Source organism: Sapajus apella, unplaced genomic scaffold (assembly GCF_009761245.1).
Source record: "Sapajus apella isolate SASKATOON/1434 unplaced genomic scaffold, GSC_monkey_1.0 scaffold47, whole genome shotgun sequence".
NCBI classification, from domain to species: domain Eukaryota; kingdom Metazoa; phylum Chordata; class Mammalia; order Primates; family Cebidae; genus Sapajus; species Sapajus apella.
In genome coordinates this window covers 1,406,019-1,426,496 of record NW_022436987.1, presented here as the reverse complement: position 1 = coordinate 1,426,496, position 20,478 = coordinate 1,406,019, and the positions used below count along the sequence as shown (strand labels likewise).

The 20,478-nt window shown below is 40.7% G+C and overlaps 1 protein-coding gene and 1 pseudogene across 1 annotated transcript; one reads left to right on the top strand and one right to left on the bottom strand.

The window, feature by feature from the left end:
• Positions 1-392: 392 nt before the first annotated feature.
• On the top strand, positions 393-1,451 carry LOC116525339 (olfactory receptor 56A1). Its single transcript, XM_032241143.1, has one exon. It carries the CDS (start codon positions 436-438, stop codon positions 1,378-1,380), a length of 945 nt encoding a protein of 314 aa, XP_032097034.1. The 5' UTR covers positions 393-435; the 3' UTR covers positions 1,381-1,451.
• An 8,579-nt stretch (positions 1,452-10,030) lies between these two features.
• On the bottom strand, positions 10,031-10,149 carry LOC116525386 (annotated as a pseudogene).
• Between the last annotated feature and the right edge of the window lie 10,329 nt (positions 10,150-20,478).

Here is a 20,478-nt window from a genome sequence, read left to right as displayed (position 1 = left end):
ACAAATTATATTGGTGTATAGTAGAAAGCAAAGACCTAATTAAAGTTATTTTTGTCCCAAATGATTTATGAAAGAAGCTTCTCTTCTACCATTGCTTTCCTTACACTGGTAACATACTGGCTCAATTTGTTGCATGTTTATAATATGTTTTAATGTATAGTGAGGTTACTGCCTATCACTACCTTTTTTTCAAAACTTCTTAGGTTTTCCATTCATTCATTTTTCTTTACGGAACACACATTATTTGTCAAGTCTCACTATTCTACTTATAGAATATTGGCTGAAATTTGCCATACTTAGTAAAAGTGAACTACCTATCATTCAATTCCTAAAGAGTAGGCGAAAGGGATACTTTTTAAAGCATTTTTTAAAAAACCTCTTGTATCTGCCTATACAAATCGTCATGAGAAGCCTACTCAGCTCAAGATTCAGCTCATGGCATCACCCAGCAATGACTCCACTGCCCCAGTCTCTGAATTCCTCCTCATCTGCTTCCCCAACTTCCAGAATTGGCAGCACTGGCTGTCCCTGCCCCTCAGCCTCCTCTTCCTTCTGGCCATGGGAGCCAACGCCATCCTCCTGATCACCATCCGGCTGGAGGCCTCTCTCCACCAGCCCCTGTACTACCTGCTCAGCCTCCTCTCCCTGCTGGACATCGTGCTCTGCCTCACCGTCATCCCCAAGGTCCTGGCCATCTTCTGGTTTGGCCTCAGTTCGATCAGCTTCCCTGCCTGCTTCCTCCAGATGTTCATCATGAACAGCTTCCTCCCCATGGAGTCCTGCACGTTCATGGTCATGGCCTATGACCGTTATGTGGCCATCTGCCACCCACTGCGGTACCCATCCATCATCACTAGTCAATTTGTGGCCAAAGCTAGTGTCTTCATTGTGGTGCGGAATGCCCTTTTTACTGCACCCATTCCTATCCTTACTTCCCTGCTCCATTATTGTGGGAAAAATGTCATTGAGAACTGCATCTGTGCCAACCTGTCTGTGTCCAGGCTCTCCTGTGATAATTTCACCCTTAACAGAATCTACCAATTTGTGGCTGGTTGGACCTTGCTGGGCTCGGATTTCATCCTCATCTTTCTCTCCTACACCTTCATTCTAAGAGCTGTGCTTAGATTCAAGGTGAAGGGGGCGGCAGTGAAGGCCCTGAGCACATGTGGCTCCCACTTTATCCTCATTCTTTTCTTCAGCACCATCCTGCTGGTTGTTGTGTTGACAAATGTGGCCAGAAAGAAGGTCCCCATGGACATCCTGATCCTGCTCAATGTCCTTCATCACCTTATTCCTCCTGCATTGAACCCTATTGTGTATGGGGTTCGGACCAAAGAGATAAAACAGGGAATTCAGAAATTACTGCAGAGAGGGAGGTGAATATGTAAAACATTTCTAATACCTGCCGTCCTTCCTCTTCAGTGATTTTACCTAGACAGTGAAGTAGAGAAATGTCAGTTAGTGAGGTATTTATTGCATGCACTGAGGCTCCCTTCATTACTGAACCAGTAAGGGAAAGTGAATCCCTTGCTTCACTTTCCTTGCGTGGTTCAGGTGGAAGTAGGCAAGGGGAAGAAACTCGTATTTATTGAGTGACTGCTTTGAACCTTGCAATTACATTTAAGTAATTTAAGCTTCAACACATCTCTGCAGGCACTGTTACTTTCATTGCACATAATAGAAGAAGAGACGCTTTTAGGAAGGAAAATGGTCAAAGATCACATATGTGGGAAGCAAAAATAATAAAACCTCGGCTCTTTCTACATAGTTGAAATGCCTCATCAATTGCAATTGAAGCTGAAGAGCAGTATTTGCTCTCCTTTGACCTGTGTTTTGCCTTTCTGGATGTCCACAGGTATTTTCTGCCTATTCTTAATTCTTTGAGACCCAAGGGACTTCTCAGAGAAAGCAGAGTCTTGCCTGACCAAACTTCTGCTGGGAAACAAGAAAAGAGCTTTATAACAATATAAAGCAGTGCCAGCTTTCTATTCTATCCTACACAGCCTCATCACCTCAGACAGAGTCTTGAAAGTGAGGATGGTTGCAGACAGGAAGAGGGGACTCAGAGGGTAAGAAACAGAAAACCTGACTAGAACATTGTGTTGACCACTTTCCCTATATGTGTAAGCTACACATTCAGTGAACTGAATATCAAATCTTATTTGATCTGTTAACTGCCCAACTGCTCTAGTTGAATGTGGGAAGATAGGACATAGTGTCAGGTTTCTGGGTAACAATGGTTCCAGTTAGGTAAAAAAACAAAACAAAACAAAAACATACACTGGTTATTTACAGATAATTTAATGTAAACAATTGGTTTTGATGAAAAAAGGAGGCTCAAGTAGCAGGGAAATTGCATCGAGGGGAAGAAACTTCCACTTAGAAAGGGGCTGGGTCATTAGAACCTAAGAAGCTAGGAAGTAGCCCATAGAACTGGATCTCAGATCTCTGAAGAAGGATGCTGTCCCTAATTGGTACTCATGCCATAGGACCTCAGAGGATGTGGCCCTTAGAGCTGGGACTAAAACCTTTGAGGATGGGACACTTCCTTGATGGTGCTGGTATTTTTGAGAGAGTTCAATGAGGGTGATTTTGAGAGTTAAACAAAAACCAAAACCCATCAGCCAACTAGCCAATCTGGAGACTAGAATCAATTCCACTTCCAGGGTGAAGAGTTGCTGCTAAGGAATACTGATTGACAAGACAGGAACAGACAGAGAGAGCAAGTGTCCATCTCCCTGTTTCAACCTTCTAATGTTTCCGCTGCTCTCTGTAGGTAGAAACTCAGAGAGTGACAGCTGACAAAGAAGGGGTTCGACTTCCAGCACCAGCATCACAGAGCACAGCACGGACGGCAGGCTTGGGACTGAGAGATATCTGTTAGTAACTGACGCAGCTCCAACCTTCTGTGGGTCTGAAAGCTTGTGATTACTGAGGAGCAGCTATAACATCACCCTGCAGTGCACTGTTGCCACCAGGAACTAGAGTCAGAATCAAGTCCCCTAGTGCAGGTGGGTGGAGAAACATGACATCGTGTTTAGGGACAGCATTCAGAGCCGCAAAGGAATTGTCATGAAGCTGGCAAGAGGAGTAAGATCAACTGCCCCGCATTGTGGGGATTAGATAAAGTAACTGCAACCCAATGCTGGTGTGAGCACTAGGGGCAGTTTCTTCCAGTCACTCAACAAGAGAAGGGAAAAAAAATGATACCCACTGGCTTACAGGAAGGGGCACTTAGTACCCTCAGGCTCGGCTCTCATTGTCTCAAGCCGGAGCCACAGGTGCAATTCAGTATTTGTAATTTTTTTAAGAAGAGAATTCTCTAATAGAACTTCTCTCCATCTCAGGGATGCTAGGAGTTTTACTTACCACTGCTTTCCTATTGTTCCTCAGAGGTTATAAATGCCCACTTCAGCACTGATCTTCTAATATAAGACTTATAATGAAAATCAAAGTTCATGTGTCTTGAGCACTTGCAATATACCAATGTCTATACGTGATAATATACAGTTTTCATGAGAGACTTCCATACATTATTATAAAAGTGATTCTTTAACAAGGAATCTAATAGGACATAATTCATAGAAACATAATAAATCTGTAATCAGGTGATATTTTCAAGCATTTGGTCAACTTCATTGGTCTTTCCATGAGTGCTTTCTCTGCTTCTGGCATGATTTCACTTGGTGGCAAGCCCAGGATTAACTCAAAGAGGAGTCTATGTTATTTGGCCAAAACTCAGATCTTAATTCCTGAACCAGGCTCCTGTAGATCAATGCAAGTGGCCAACACATTTATGAGATGCTTGACTCAAACGGGGTGTACATAGGGACAGAAACTGCCAGCTTTGTTGTAGGGATTTGTAAAGGATGCAGTGACCAAGACAGCAGTGAGACAGCAGTGGTCACCCTTCACATAACTAGCACAGCTCACACACATTGAGGGGCTCAGTAAACATTTCCTTACTTATTTTATTGAACTGGCTAAGTGAAGAGTTGAAAAATCATGTCTACCTTTAATCTCTAGTTCCCCAGAAGTAGAGTCCTAAATATAAGAAATGATAAGCCACATACTTAAAGTTGGCTCTCTGTTTTGGTTCTAAAAGGTTTAGAGGACCACAGATTTCTCACAAAATTGTCAATATGCAAGTGGTGAAGTAACTGGTCTCAAGGGTCCTAGATAGGCTTTGGGGTAAATCTTCATACAGATGATAAAGGAGCAAGATAACCAAAGAATCAGGCCTTGAAGAGCAGACCCAACTCTGCTGTGAAGTCCCCATAGCAAAGTGTAAAAACTGTCTTCTCTGTTGAAGTTTTCAAGCACTGTCTTGAGTAAATATGATGAAGTAGTATATAAATTAAAGGCATTTTTAAATGGATGGGGTACTGGTGTCTTGTCAGTTTTTTAAAACTGAGAAAATCTGTGAAGGTTTGCTTTGCTGATACCACCTGAATATGTTCCGACTGCATTGGAAGAGGGTGCATTCAGAACAGGAGAAGAGTGGGCGTGGCTTTCCAAAGGTCACTCCCCTCACTCTCTGGTTTGCAGGTTGCTCACATTCTTGAGAAGGAAGATCTGATATCAATGAGCATCGCTAGTCAGTCAGTACCTTAGCTGACTGAAATCAAGACCTAGTGGTGAGGAAAAACAAGTCCTCTGGAATTAAGTTGTAGGAAGAAGAGACTTTGGATACATTGGTAGCCAAAGCTCAAAACAAATATCTAAGTATTGTTGAGGGAACAATACTACATTTTCCATTTATCACTGAAAGCTTTTTAGTACCTCGCCATCCTGATACTTTATCATGCTTTGGTGTATTCTAGGCAGTGAGAGTTCTGAGACGTCAGAGACTAAGTTTAGGGCATCAAGACTGCAGTTGCAGAACCTGAACAGCAACCTCTGAAGTTAAGCAAATGCTTCATCGTTGGCAAGTCAACAGTGCCTCCTTGTGGCTATTTGTAGGAAAAACAATACTGGAGTGAATGCCAGTTCTCAATCTCAGGGGTTTGAAAGAGGAATGACAAGTCTGTTTAGAAAACTCCTGTACTTCCTGCTCATGGGGCACATAGGGCTTTGAGTGATTAAGTTAAAAAATAAAAGAGACATACCAATTTATATCATGATTTTCTTTTCTTCAGCAACATTTAAAAGTCAATACCAAATAACTGACATGAGTCAGGTGTTCCTAAGGATAGTGAATACCCCTGGTGTTTCATAACATATTACATTATTAGCTTTTGGCTGAGTACTGCATATAATAACAACATTTATTCACCCATTCAACCAAAAATTAGTTATTGAGTTCTTTATGTGTGATTAAGACTCTGAACATACAGGAAAACTACTTTTTAGAGAGATTACAGTCAAAATAGCCCGTGAATTATAATTACCATTTTTGCGCATGAGGCAACTGAGCAAAATGATAAATTATACATAGTCATTCAGTGAATGGGGACCGGAGTCAAAATTAAATTTAGGCATTTTGCTGCATAAATCCATTCTTCCTACTCCTAGGGATTGAGATATATTTTAAGTCTTTCACTGGATAGATTTGTAGTTTCCTAAGTTTTTCATGCTCCAAATTATAGATATCAAAGGCAGAGTACACCAAAAATCCATCATACATTGAATTAGTTAATGCAAGTAAAGTTAGTTACTATGACAATTATAGCACAGTGGCCTAACACAATAAAAGTTTACTTCTCATCCACATCTCATTCTGATGTACGGGGGTTTTGCTCCATGTCAACATTTAGGGACCAATGCTTCCTTTATTACATGGATCCTCCATGTTCTGGGCTCTTAGAGTCCTCCACTGGTGCTTCTGAATCTGGCCGGCAAGCAAGCACAGAGATAGAATATGCAGGATCTTGTAAGCTTTAGGGCCCCAAACTAGGAGATAGATCATTTTCTCTATGATTTCATTGGCAAGACTCCTCACATAGATCCAGCTGCTTGCAAAAGATCCTTGATCATAATTTTCATATCTCTTTCTCCTGTGCATACAATATGCTCACTTCCTTACAAAGGGAGACCACCCAAGCTCTCATCTGGTCACTCTATGCAGCAAAAAATCCAAGACCTCCAGATGTGTGTGGCCTTCTCCATCAGATCCCATTGCGATTTCTCTTTCACCAGTGGTATTCCATCTCTCTATTAATGGTGGAGAAGATGATTTCCAACTGGAAGTGAAGTGTGGAATTCAGTTAGCAGTAATTTAATAGTCATGTGAGAATACTTTGGGAGCAGACATTGCAATATTTTTACTTACTGAGAGTGAGACAAGTTCCTTGACTAGACATTGTTTATGTTCTGTAGGAGGAACTCTCCTGATCATTATTTTCAATGTCCTGACTATTGCTTTTTATTGTTTTTTAATGCCATCTGCCCTTGGGGGTGTGTGCCTTGATTAATGTTCCCATTATCCTAAATGAAGTAGGCGTTGAACAATGTCACTTCTTTTGGAGTGACACAGTGTTTGAACCTACTTTCTAACTATAAAATATTAGTAATGGTAATATAAAAAATTTTTATTTAATTATATATCCTTAAATTGATATATAATAATTATACGTATTTATAAAGTTACATACAATGTGTAGTGAGCAGATCAGGGTAATTAGCATTTCCATCATCTCAAACATTTATCATTTCTTTGTGTTGGGTACATTCAATATTCTCTGTTCTAGCTATTTGAAAATATACAATATATTATTGTTGACTGTTATCATCCTTTAGTGCTGTAAAACACAAGAACTTATTTCTCCTACCTAGTTGCAATTTGTGTAGGATCAATACATTTTAAAATTCTAAATGAAAAACTTGCCTTAAAAGCCAAGTTCTGTTTCTTTGGCAATAACTCCCCTCAAAGACCTAATAGGTTTTTGATCTATCTGTGTCAGATCAGTTCAATGTACTAGTGATCACACTCAAAGGATTTTCTTAGACATAATCTCAATTTCTTCTCTTTTCTTTATTGTCTTTTCCATTTCTCCATGCCACTTTTTTGCTATTTAATGATGTATATCTTAAGGCTATCAGACTTGAGAAGGACTGTTATATACATCATCTAACTTTTTCTCAGGCTAGATTTCTATGAGTCTTCTTTATGGAAAATAATTCTAAAACTTTCTCTTAACTTTTGACCTCCAAAATGGGCAAAAGATGAAAGGATTCCCCTATAAAACTGGCACAGGCAAGGATGCCTTCTCTCACCACTTGTATTCAACATAGTATTAGAAGTCCTAGCCAGAGGAATTAGGCAAGAGAAAATAAAGGTTACCCAAATAAGAAGATAGGAAGTCAAACTATCTCTGTTTGCAAATGACATGATTCTACATATAGAAAACCCCATGGTATAGGCCCAAAAGCTCCTCTAGCTGATAAACAACATCAGTAAAGTTGCAAGATACAAAATTAATGTACAAAAATCACTAGCATTCCTATATAACAACAACAGCCAAACTGAGATCCAAATCAGAAAGGCAATCCCATTTACAACTGCCATACAAAAAATAAAATACCAAGGAATTCAGCTACCCAGGGAGGTGAAAGATCTCTACAGTGAGAATTACAAAACACTGATCAAAGAAATCAGAGGAGACACAAACAAATGGACAGACATCCCATGCTCATGGATAGGAAGAATCAATATCATTAAAATCACTGTATTGCCCAAAGCAATTTACAAATTCAATGCTATTCCAATCAAACCACCAATGGCATTCTTTACAGAACTAGAAAAAAACTATTTTAAAGTTCATATGGAACAAAAAGAGAGCCTGAATAGCCAAAGCGATCGTAAGGAAAAATAACAAAGCTGGAGGCAACACGTTTCCCAACTTCAGACTATACTATAGCCACTAAAACAACATTGTACTGGTACAAAAACAGGCACATAGACCAATTATACAGAATAGAGAGCCCAGAAATAAGGCCATACATCTATGGTCACCTGATTTTTGACCAATCTGACAAAAGCAAGCAGTGGGGAAAAGACACCATATTCAATAAATGATGCCAGGATAACTGGCTCTCCATATGCACAAGATTGAAGCTGGATCCTTCTTAACACTATATACAAAAATTAACTCAAGAATGATGAGTTGAATTATCTATTTAGTGACTTAAATGTAAAAATCTAAAATTATAAATACCCTGGAATACAACCTACACAATACCATTCTAGATATAGAAACTGGCAAAGATTTCATGACAAAAACTCCAGAAGCAACTACAACGAAAGCTAAAATTGACAAATGGGATCTGATTAAAGAGCTTCTGCAAAGCAAAAGAAACTATCAATACAGTAAACAAACAACCTACAGAATGGGAGAAAAATGCATCTGATACCATTGATATCCAGGATCTATAAGGAACTTAAACAAATTTACAAAAGAAAAACAACCCCATTAAAAAGTGGGCAAAGGACATGAACAGACACTTCTCAAAAGAAGACATACACGTGGCCAACAAGCATATAAAAGAAAGCTCAATATCACTGATCATTAGAGAAATACAAATCAAAACCGCAAGGAGATATCATCTCACACCAGTCAGACTGGCTGTTATCAGTAAGTCAAAAAATAGCAGATGCTGGTGAGGTTGCAGAGAAAAGGGAACACTTATAAACTGTTGATGGGAGTGTAAATTAGTTCCACTATTGTGGAAATCAGTATGGCAATTTCTCAAAGAGGTAAAAGCAGAACTACCATTTGACCCAGCAGTCCCATTACACCAAGGAATATACCCAGAGGAATATAAGTCGTTCTACCATACAGACATCATGCACACGAATGTTCATTGCAGCAGGATTCACAGTAGCAAAGACATGGAATCAAACTAAATGCCCATCAATGCCAGATTGCAAACAAATGCAGGAACAGAAAACCAAATACTGCATGTTTTCCCTAATAAAATGGGAGATAAATGACAAGAACTTATGATCATAAAGAATAATTGATCCCTTTGTCATCATTTAATGACCTTCTTTTTCTCTTTTTACTATAATATTTATGACTTAAAGTCTGTTTAATTTGACATAAGTATAGTTACTCCTGCTCATCTTTGGTGCCATTTGCATAAAGTATCATTTTCCATCTCTCTACTTTCACTCTACATCTATTTTATAGGTGACATGAATTTCTTGTAGGCAGCACATAGTTGGGTCATTAAAAAAATCTCATCAGCCAGTCTACATCTTTTAAGTGGAAATTTAATTTGTTCAAATTAAAGTTATTACTGATAGATGAGAACGTATTCCTGCCATTTTGTTAACTATTTCCTAGTTGTTTCATATATCCTTTCTTCCTTTATTTCTCTCTTAATATTTATTATTGAGATTTGACAGTTTTCTGTAGCAATGACATTTGAATTCTTTCATTTTCTCATTTGTGTCTGTTCTACCAGTGAGTTTTGTACTTTTGTGTGTTTTTATAATGGTAGATATGGTTCTTTCACTTTCAGATATAGGATTCCCTTAAGCATTTATTGCAGGGCTGGTCTAGTGGTAGTAAATTCCATAAGTTTTTACTTGTTTGGGAAAGACTTTATTTCTGCTTTATTTTTGAAGCTAGCCTTGCTGAATGTAGTATTCTTGGTTAGCAGCTTTTTTCTTTAGCATTTTGAACATAGCATTCTATTCTCTCCTGACTTATAAGATTTCTGCTGAAAAATCCACCCTTAATCTGATAGTTGCTCCCTTAGATGTGACTTGATGCTTTCCTTTTACATCAATTCTTTTGCATTTTTAGAATTCTCTCTTTGTTTTAAACTTTTAATAGATTAATATATCTTGGAGAAGACTTTTTGGTTTTTATTTATTTGAGAATATTTGAGCTTCCTATATCTGGATGCCTAAATAGTTTGTAAAACTTGGGGGGTTTTGGGCAATTATTTTGTTAAATAGGTTTTATTTGCATTTTCTTATCTCTTCTCTTTCTAGAACACCTAAAATTTGAGGATTTGACCATTTTATGCTGTCCTGTATATCACACAGGGTTTCTTCATCTTTTAGTTTTTTTGGGGGGTGGGCCTACAGCACCCAGTATTCCCAGGAGGTCTCTCATCCAAGTACTAACCAGGCCTGACCCTGCTTAGCTTCCAATATCCAATAAGATTGGGTGCATTCAGGGTTCTATGACCATAGACTAAAAATTCTTTCTTTCTTTATTTTTTGTCTGAATGAATTATTTTCAAAAACCTGCCTTCAAGTTCTGAAGTTATGTCTTTTGCTTAATCTGTTCTATCATTGAAACTGTATTGTGTTTTTTATTTCTTTCATTGAATTTTTCAGTTCCAAGTTTTCTGTTTGGTTCTTTTTTTTTTTTTTTTTAAATGATATCTATCTCTGAGTTGCTCTTCTGATTTCTTTGTATTATTTATCTGCATTCTCTTGTATCTCACTGAACTTCTTTAATAATATTATTTTAAATTATTTTATCAGGCATTTCATAAATTTCATTTTCATTGGAATCTGTTGCTGTGGAATTACTGTGTTACTTGGGAGATGTTGTGTTTTCTTGCTTTTTCACTTTTCTTGCTTCCTTACATTGATAGGGAAAGACTTTGTGTGTGTGTGTGTGTGTGTGTGTGTGTGTGTGTGTGTGAATGTATTTATAGTATTAGTTGGATAGGGCACTTTAGCTTTGGTTTTGGGTACTTGCAGTAGTATAGTCTACATAGAAGTTCTTCAGTTATAATCAGTGTATATTAGTCCATTCTCACACTGCTAGAAAAAAATGCCTGAGACTGGATAATTTATTTAAAAAAAAAAAGAAGTTTAATTGCCTCATGGTTCCAAAGGCTGTGCAGGAAGCATGGCAACATCTGTTTCTGGTGAGGTCTCAGGGAGATTTTGCTCACAGAGAAAGGCAAAACAGGAGTAGGCATCTTACATGGCAGGAGCAGGACTGAGAGGGAAGGGGGAGGTGCTACACACTTTTAAACAACCAGATCTCATGATAACACTCACTATCATGAGAACAGCACCCAGGGGATGGTGTTAAACTATTAACTGTTTAACACCATCCTCATAATTCAGTCACCTCTCACTAGGCCCCACCTCCAACATTATGAGATTTAGGTGGGGAGATACAAATCCAAATCATAGCATTCCATCCCTGGCCCCTTCCAAATCTCATGCCCTTCTCACATGACAAAATATAATCATGCCTTCCCAACAGTCCCCCAAAATCTTTAATAATTCCAGCATCAACTCAAAAGTCCAAAGTCCAAAGTCACATTTAAGATAAGGCTAGTCCCTTCCACCTATGAACCTGTAAAAACAAGTAAAAGCCAGTTACTTCCATCACACAATGGGGGTACTGGCAGAAAGAAATTGGCCAAAAGAAAAGTGCTACAGGCCCCATGCAAGTTTGAAACCCAGCAGGAAAGTCATTAAATCTTAAAGCTCCAGAATAATTTCCTTTGACTCTGTATTCCACATCCTGGGCACACTGATGCAAGAGGTGCGCTCCCAAGGCCTCAGACAGCTCTGCCTCTGTGGCTTTGCAGTTTAGCCCCCACTGTTCTCACAGGCTGGCAATGAGTGCCTATGGCTTTTCCAGGCACAGGATAGAAGCTGCTGGTGGCTCTACAACACGAGAATCTGGAGGATGGTAGCCTTCTTCTCACAGTTCGACCAAGCAGTGTCACAGTGGGAACTCTGTGTGAGGCTCCAACCCTATGTTGCACTCTCTGAAGCAGTGGCCTGAGCTATATGTGAGTCATTTTGAGCCATGGATGGAGCTGGAGCAACTGGGATGCAGGGAGCAGTGTCCCAAGGCTGTGCAAGGCAGCAGAGCCCTGAGCCTGGCTCACAAAACCTTTATCCTCTCCTAGGCTTCAGGACCTCTGATGGGAGGGGCTCCTGTGAATGCCCCTGACATGCCTTTGACATTTTTTTCCCGTTGTCTTGGATATTAGCGCTTGGCTTTTTTTACACTCATGCAAATCTCTTCAGCCTGCTTGAATTCCTCCCCTGAAAATGGGCTTTCCTTTTCTATCACATGGCCAGGCTGCAAATTTTTCAAACTTTTACTCTCTGCTTCCCTTTAGATATAAGTTCCAGTTTCAGGTCATTTATTTGCCCATGTATATGAGCATAGGCTGCATCTTGAATGCACTGTTGCTTAGAAATTTTTTCTGCCACATACCCTAAGTTATCTCTCTCAAATTCAAAGTTCCACAAATTCTTAGGGTAGGGGTGCAATCTAACCAAACTCTTTGCTAAGGTGTAACAATGGTGACCTTTACTCCGGTTCCCAATAAGTTTCTCTTTGCCATCTGAGACCTCCTTAGCCTAGACTTTATTATCCATGTCACTGTCATCATTTTGCTCACGAAAATTTAATAAATCTCTAGGAAGTTCCAAACTTTCCCTCATTTTCCTGTCTTTTTGTGAACCTTCTGCACTCTTCCTACTTCTGCCCATTACCCAGTTCCAAAGTTGCTTCCACATTTTTAGGTATCTTTAGCAAAATGCTCCACTCTTTGGCACCGATCAGCTCACAATTCCACAGGCTGTACAGGAAGCATGGCAACATGCTTGTTTGCATACTGGTAGTGGCAGTGGTGGGTCAGGTGGGTGTGCTGATCCTTGGACTTCTGGGTAGCATGCATTGTGTTGGCAGTGGTAGCAGTGATTGCAGGGCATTCCTCTGCTTCCAGGTGTCATGCACTGTGTGCTAGGAGTGTTGGTGACAGGATAGGAAGGCAAGTCCTCAGGTCCCCAGGTAGCACATAGGTGGGTGCCGGTGGTGGTGGTGGTGACAGATAATGCTGGCCTGTCTTTAGGCATTCTGATGGTGCACATGGGCACAAGCTATGATGAGTGGGATGGAATGATTTCTAAACCCCCAGACCGTGTGCTTGGGCATCAGCCACAGATGTTTCGTTCCATTATTGGGCTCTCTGATGGTGCACACATGTGCCAGAAGCAGAAGACAGAGTGGGTTGGTCCCTAGGCTCCTGGACTGCACACTTAGGCACTGGCAGTGGTGGGTGGTTCTGAGAGCATGGGACTGTCTTCAGATACTCCCAACCAATAACGTACATGGGGTTGCACTGTGGTGGGTATGGTGGGGTGATTCCCAGGTCCCTGGGTGATGCGCTCAGGTGATGACAGCAAATGGGCTGGGCCTTTTGTCAGGACTTCTGATGGTGTGCATGCATGCCTGGAGAGACAGATGGGGCGGTGGCAGGGCATCTCCAGGAGCAGATCATGGGCCCCAGGCCCAGCTGTTGGGAGTGTCAGGCCTGGCAGTCACCCCAATGTGGGGTGGACCCTGGTGCTCTCAGTAGGATGGGCACAGTAACCTTGTCACTGGCTAGGTCCCTGAAGCAGCCACCGCTTTTGTTTCCTGCTCTAGGTTCCTCAAATTGTGGCCACAGGTCACCTCCTCCTGACGCCCTCCCTGCAGCAGCAGTGGGTGAGAGCAGCAACACAGGGGCAGGGTCTGGAGACTGAGGCTCCAGGCCTGGGAGTGGATTCTGTCCATCCTCATGAGGATGGAGGCAGTGCACTTTGCTGCCTTGAGGACTTGGGGCACAGGGGTCTCACCACTGCCATTGCTGCTCCCACAGCCATTGCTGCCACCACCACCCACGCCTCCCTGCTGCAGATGGCCCACCACTGCCTATAACATGTATAACATTGGTCCCATAAGATTATAATGAAACTGAAAATTTGCTGTTGCCTAGTGACATTGTAGCTGTAGTAATGTTCCAGCACAGTGCATTCATTATGCACATGACTGTGGTGTTGCTGGCGTAAAGAAACCAACTGCACTGCCAGTCCTGTGAAAGTATAGCACATACAATTATGTACAGTACGTAATGCTTGATAATCATAACATAAATGACTATGTTGCTGGTTTATATATTTATTATATTATACATTTTTAATATTTTAGAATGTACTTTGTTTATTTATTTAGATGGAGTCTGTCTTTGTCACCCAGGCTAGAGTGCTGTGGTATGATCTTGGCTCACTGTAAACTTTGCCTCTCAGGTTCAAGCAATTCTCTGACTCAGCCTCCTGAGTAGCTGGAATTACACCAGGTTAATTTTTGTATTTTTAGTAGAAATGGGGTTCAACATCTTGGTCAGGATGGTCTTGAACTCCTGTCCTCGTGATCCACCTGCTTCAGCCTCCCAAAGTGCTGGGATTACAGGCGGGAGCTACCACATTTGGCCTATTTTTTTAAAAAGTTAACTGTAAAACAGCCTCAGGCAGATCCTTCAGGAGGTATTCTAGAATAAGACATTGTTATCACAGGAAATGACAGCTCCCTGTGTGTTACTGCACCCTAAGACCTTCCAGTGGGACAGGTATGGAGGTAGAAAACAGTGATATTGATTATTCTGATCCTATGTAGTCCTAGGCTAATGTCTGTGATGTGTCTTAGTTTTGAACACAAGAAGTTTAAAATAAGTAAATAAATAATTTTAGAAGTAGGAAAAAGCTTATTTAAGAGTAGAGTAAAAGCTTTATAGGAATGTAAAGGGGGAGTTCTGGACTGCCCGTGACCACCAAGACCACAGTGGGAGCTTATGGGTAAGCCACCCCTGCCCCCCAACACTGGCCTGGGCCCAGCAAGGACCTGGAGCCGCCACCACAGGCTGTGAGGGGGTGTGGCTGGGGCTACATGCTCCATGGAGCCCGCGGGAGCCAGGAGCAGGCAGCAGCCCCATCCTCCCAGGCAGGCTGCAGCCACCCAAATCGGGGCTGTGGACCTGGGCCTCCCTGTGCTTTTGGGGAGAAGGCCCCCCAACCCAGAGATGCAGCCGCCCAAGTTGAGGCTGTATACCTGGGCCTCTGCACTCTTGGGGGCTCAGGAAGGCCATCCTCTGCCCTTGTCTGCTCCTGCTGCTGGGCCTCTCCACATTCCCAGCACCCACTCAGATATCAGAGCAGAGTTGGGGCTCAGCTTGGGCACTATCACAGACTGACTGGTATGCACATGTTCAGGCCCTGCCACCTTGGCTCCCCTGGACTTTAGGCACTAACAAGTTTTGGGGGGAAGCTGAGGGAGGGGCTGAGGGTGGCTTGGCACTGGCCTGCAGGTACCCTTGGTGCAATCAGCTTGGGCACCATTGATGGTGGCAGGAGGCAGATAGACTGGAGTGAGAACTTGTGGTACCTTTTCTGGGTTTGCCTATGGCTGCCCATGAACCAGTTATGCACAATTTTTCTCCTCTAAGGCCCATAAAAGCCCAGGCTCTGCCAGAGTAGAGAAGAGGACGGAGTGATGATGGGATGACTAGTTGTATGGAGGAACTACCCTTTCCCCTGAGAATTGCAGACAATGGGATAACCTGCCTTCAGAGAAGAGCCACCCACTCTAGGGCCTCCTCTCTGTTGAGAGCTACAGACAACATGATGACCAGAGCTCCCGTCTCTGCTGTTAGCTGAATATTTGTTGGGATGACCAGTTGCAGAGAAGAGCTACTCTTTGTGCTGAGAACTGACCACTTGTTGGCATGACCTGTCTGCAGAAAGGAGCTACCCTCTCTGCTAGGAGCTAAACACTTGTCAGGACATCCTGGCTATGGACAGGAGCTGTCCACTGCAGGTCTTCTCTGAGCTGTTTTATTGGTCAATAACACTTCTCTTCATCTTGTTCACCCTCTTCTTGTCTGCATACCTCATTCTTCCTGGTCACAGGACAAGATCTTGGGACCTGCTGAATGGCGAGACTAAAAGAGTTGCTGTAACAGAAACAGGGCTGAAACATGCTCCTTGCTCACCACATTGAAGGTGAGAGAGGATCTATAGCCCTTTGGGGATCCAATATCTGGGAGCTCCCTGAGCCAGGGCTATGACTCCCTCTTTGGGGCCCTGTGGTTCCTGGCATCTCCAAGCTTCTGGGTACCACCACCTTCCCTGGTGCCAGCTGGGGAAGCTGCTTGCAGTGTGCCTAGTCCAGCTGCAGCTACACAGAGACATTGTGCCCATCCTGCAACCTTGATCTGTCTGCCCTGTGGCATCAGCTGGCATGTCTGACTGCAGAGTGGCCAGACCCCACGCTCACTCACACACACCCCTCACTGCTCCATGCCTGACTCCAGTCTCCCTTAGAGGTGTGGGATCCAGGCTGGTAGCATGAGCTGGGTGTAGCCTCCTAGGCCAAATAGGCAGAAATAGCTGAGTGGGCCCAAGCCAAACTCAGGCAAAGGTACCACGGGCCACAAGTTTCCAGCCAGAAAAGTTACTCCCCAAAGATCACATAACATTATCTGTCATTGATTAAAATGCCATCATGTGCAACATGATTGTACTTTCAGGATAAATTGAATGCTCTGGATAATATCAGGACATGTTTTGAACTGAGGCAGATAAAGTACAGCTATCTAGATTCATTACCTGTCCAGCTTGATCCAGAGAAAGAGAAAAATTACATGAACAGAGCTAACGAGGGTTTAAAATGCAAAGATTTACTATTTACCAACATTTTTTCATGTCCCACACTGAAGGTTTATTCCATCTATCACATTAATATATGAGTGCTGTCCTCCATATAAAAAGCATTCCTGACTTCCTTTTCATGGCAGACTATGCAGCATGAAACAATTCCCTAGTTGTTAAATAAAAATAAATAAAAATATAATAAACCTCCTCTCAAAAGCACAGTTATGTTTGCAAGGAAGTTAAGAAATTTGCTAGTTAGTGATCAAAAAGTAATGAGAGATGAAATAAGACTGATAGACATTGAATTTATAGCTGTAATAGGAGCATTTATTAGTTTCTACACAAAGGGGCTTGCATTTTAACTTTTTGACTTTTATGATAACACAGCTTAAAACGCAAGCACATTTTGAGTGGTTATACAAATAGAGAAAATAAGAATTTGACTACTCACAAGGGGAGGAGATAACATTAAGACACCCAGGGGTCTTGATGGGCTGTACTTTTAGTGAAGGGGCAGACAAAAGAACCACACACACATGCATGTGCACATGCATGCACACAGACACACGCGCACACACACACACACACGCACACACACACGCACACACACACATTTTTGTCTTAAACTAGGCATTAGAGAGGATAAAAAAATTCCTCAGGTAGGTATGATTTGGTATTTGTAATATACGGGTCTGGGGAATCCCAAGGGAAGAAATTAATATGAAGTGTCTGTATTAGATTGTTCATGCTGCTATAACGAACTACCTGAGGCTGGGTAATCTGCAAAGAATAAACATTTATTTCTCACACTTCTGAAGGGTGGGAAGTCCAAGATCAAGATACTGGCAGGTTCAATGTCTGATGAGAGCCTGATCTCTTCTTCTAAGTTGTTACATTTAACACTGTTCTAACATGGTGACAGCGCACAAGGAGGCAAAAAGGACCTAGATACTGTCCTCTAACTCTTTTAAGAAAGCACTAGTCCTAATGAGGGAATATCTCTCATGCCCTAATCACCTCCAAAAGGCTATACCTCTTAATACTGTTGTATTAGGCAGGGATTAAGTTTCAACGTACGTTTTGAAGAGGACCTGAACATTCAAACCACAGCAGTGCATTTATGGTGATCCTAAGAGATCTAACAGACATAGCTTTCCTGATCATGAACTAGCAATTCAAAATCACAAAGTCAGCATAAGCAAGAGTCAGCAGAATTAGATATCAGAATTGTGGAAAATAGGATTTTCAGTCACAAGTTGTAACTTTACTATGTTTAAAATGGTTAAATAAATTAAAGATGGAGTTAATCCTAATTTATTAGAAACCCAAGTATTTTTTGAAAATAAAAGCAACCATACCTTCCAGAATACCTAAAAAATAGTCACTGGCATTAAAAACAAGATTATGAAAGATTGGTATAGCTAAATTGAGAACTGGTAAAATGGAGCTAAAATTGAAAAGCTTAATCTGAAACTGTTACAATCTGAAAGAGAATGGAATGTGAAATAGAGGATAAAAGATAAAGAGAATTTAAAAAGTCGGCTCAATATGGATGGAACTGGATTTGCGCAGAACAATGTAGAAAATAGGGAGAAGGAGAAACATTCAAAGGGATAAGGCTGAATTATCTTCAGATTCAGAGATCTTAACTAATCACAAAGAGAATAACTTTTAAAATAAATCTAGACTCATTTACTAGCATTCAAAGCCCAAAGACAAAAAGTTCTGAATAGAGCCAGAGAAATAGTACGTTAGCTACATGAAGGAGCAGCAATTTGACAGACAATATACTTCTTAACAATATTAGACATCAGAAGTCTGTGGAAAATATATAACGTATTTTATGTGTGTGTGTGTTGTGTGTGTATGTGCACACACGTGTGTGTAACTCAAATAAATTCAAATATATTGAATTGAATATATTAAATTTGAATACACATGTAAAATATTTATCAATAATCAATTTTTATCCAGCTAAATTGTCACCATAAAAGCTGTTTGAATTAATCAAACATAAACATATTTGTAAAACCACTGAAGAGTTAAGAAGGAAAAATAAAAATCTAGGAGCAGGTAAGAACTGAGATAGATAAACCCTGAATTTATGGCTACATTTGCTCTGAAGACTTTGCCAATGTAGAAGAAATCAGTACGAAATGGAACAAACATTTGACAATTTCCTGGCATGAGGAAAGAAAACTCAAAGCAGAGTCCCACCAAGGCAGAGTCTGATGGGATCTTGGCATATACTCTCAGGATATGGTTAAACTGGAAATGTATTAGTGTTTGTGTTAAGCGGTGACTCTTAACTTGATTACATCTGCAAGGACCCTGTTTCCAAATAAGGTTACATTAACAGGTACTAGGGGTTAGGTCTTCAGCATATCTTTATTGAAGGCACAGTTCAACGCACAACATGCATTACTTATATTCTACATCAGTAAATTGCAGATTATAAGAATTTAGCTCTTATTTGGTTAATATTAGGATTAGATGAAACAGCAGGTAATAATCAGAATAATATGACCCATTAATATACTCAATGAAGATTTATTATGATAACTGTTACAACCCTTGGTGTAATTATATGTTACATTTTGGTCTCCTTCTCTAAGATGGCAGAAATAATTCTTCTTTGTACTGCATTTATAACATGTAGTTATAAATTAGTAGATTACACAGTCAGGTTAATGTTTGTTAAATGAAAAAGTAAATGCAATTTTATCCTTGCAACTACCGTGTATTGGAATGTTCACTATCCTATTTCAGATGAGGGAATTGTGGTTCTGAGAATCTATAAACATTGCCCAAGTAGAAGCAGCCAGAAAGTGCTGAAACAAATGTTCAAACTAAAGCACCACATTTTCTTTTCTCAACATCCTCATGATCTGAGAGTGGAGAGGAATTATTTACTTATAAGAAATTCTTAGAATAAGAATATTCTGCACAGTTTAAACTGCATGCCCTTAGTAGCATATATTTCCTTGAGCAATTATTCACTCATAAAATAGTTTTCTTCATTTAACATGTCTACTAACTGTATTTGATGCTTCCATTGTCCTTGGTGCTTTACCTTGGACATCCACATAGCAAGGTAGAGTTGGGGCCATAGTTACTGTATATAAGGCGTGGGATTATATTCCATCTACATTTCTGCCCTAATCTCTCCTTCTCAGCAGTTATGGAGAATAAACCGTGAGTTCTAGAAAAAGACTTTACTTGTTCATCTCTCTTCAACATCCTTGTGCCCAAAGCCCACATGATTCTGAATATTCTTCAGGAAAGCTGTATTCTAGGTCCTATTGTGCATCAGTTTAGAGTGGTGACTGTTCTAGTGACCATTTCATTTGTTTGTTCAAGGAAGCAATGCCAGGTGTTGCTCTGTGGAAAGTGAGTATTGTTAATAACTGCACTGTCTGAAACCATACTTAGGAAACAAAAAGTTTAGACAAAGAACAGCCATGAAGATAAAATCCTGGACATGACACTATGAGTGTGAAGAGCGCCACTCCCAGGGATTTGCGGGGTCCAGACCACTGATGCTCCCGCCGCATGAGAAAGGTTCACAGAAAAAGCACTCTCTGCTCCCCTCCATTGTCCCTGGTCCATGCTCCTTTCATTGGTGGGAATGTTCCTCTAGTACTTCCCTCTAGAGTTATAGTGCTGAGGACAGTCTGATTCAGTTTCTTCCTTACTGGTGTAAATGGAGAAATTATCCTGAAAAAATTCCCATCTCTCAGTTTCCTTACATTTTTTCTTCCTAGGATTTCTTTTTTGTTTTCTTTCTCTCCCCTCCTTTCTTCCTGTCTTTCCTTTCTTATTTTTAAAATAAAATTATATGTATTTAAGGAGTACAAAGTGATGTTTTGATAAACATACACACTGTATCACACCGAATACTACAGTTACACTAATTAACACATCCATTGCTTCACATGGCTACCTTTTTTGTGGTGGGAACTCTTAAGATCTACTGTCTTAGCAAATTGTAAGCATATGATAAAATACATTAGCATCCCCACTTTTCATATTAGATCTCTAGGACTTATTCATAGTTTTAACAGAAA

Coding starts and splice junctions, on each gene's coding strand:
- LOC116525339 (XM_032241143.1), top strand. CDS start 436: ATGGCATCACCCAGCAATGACTCCACTGCCCCAGTCTCTGAATTCCTC.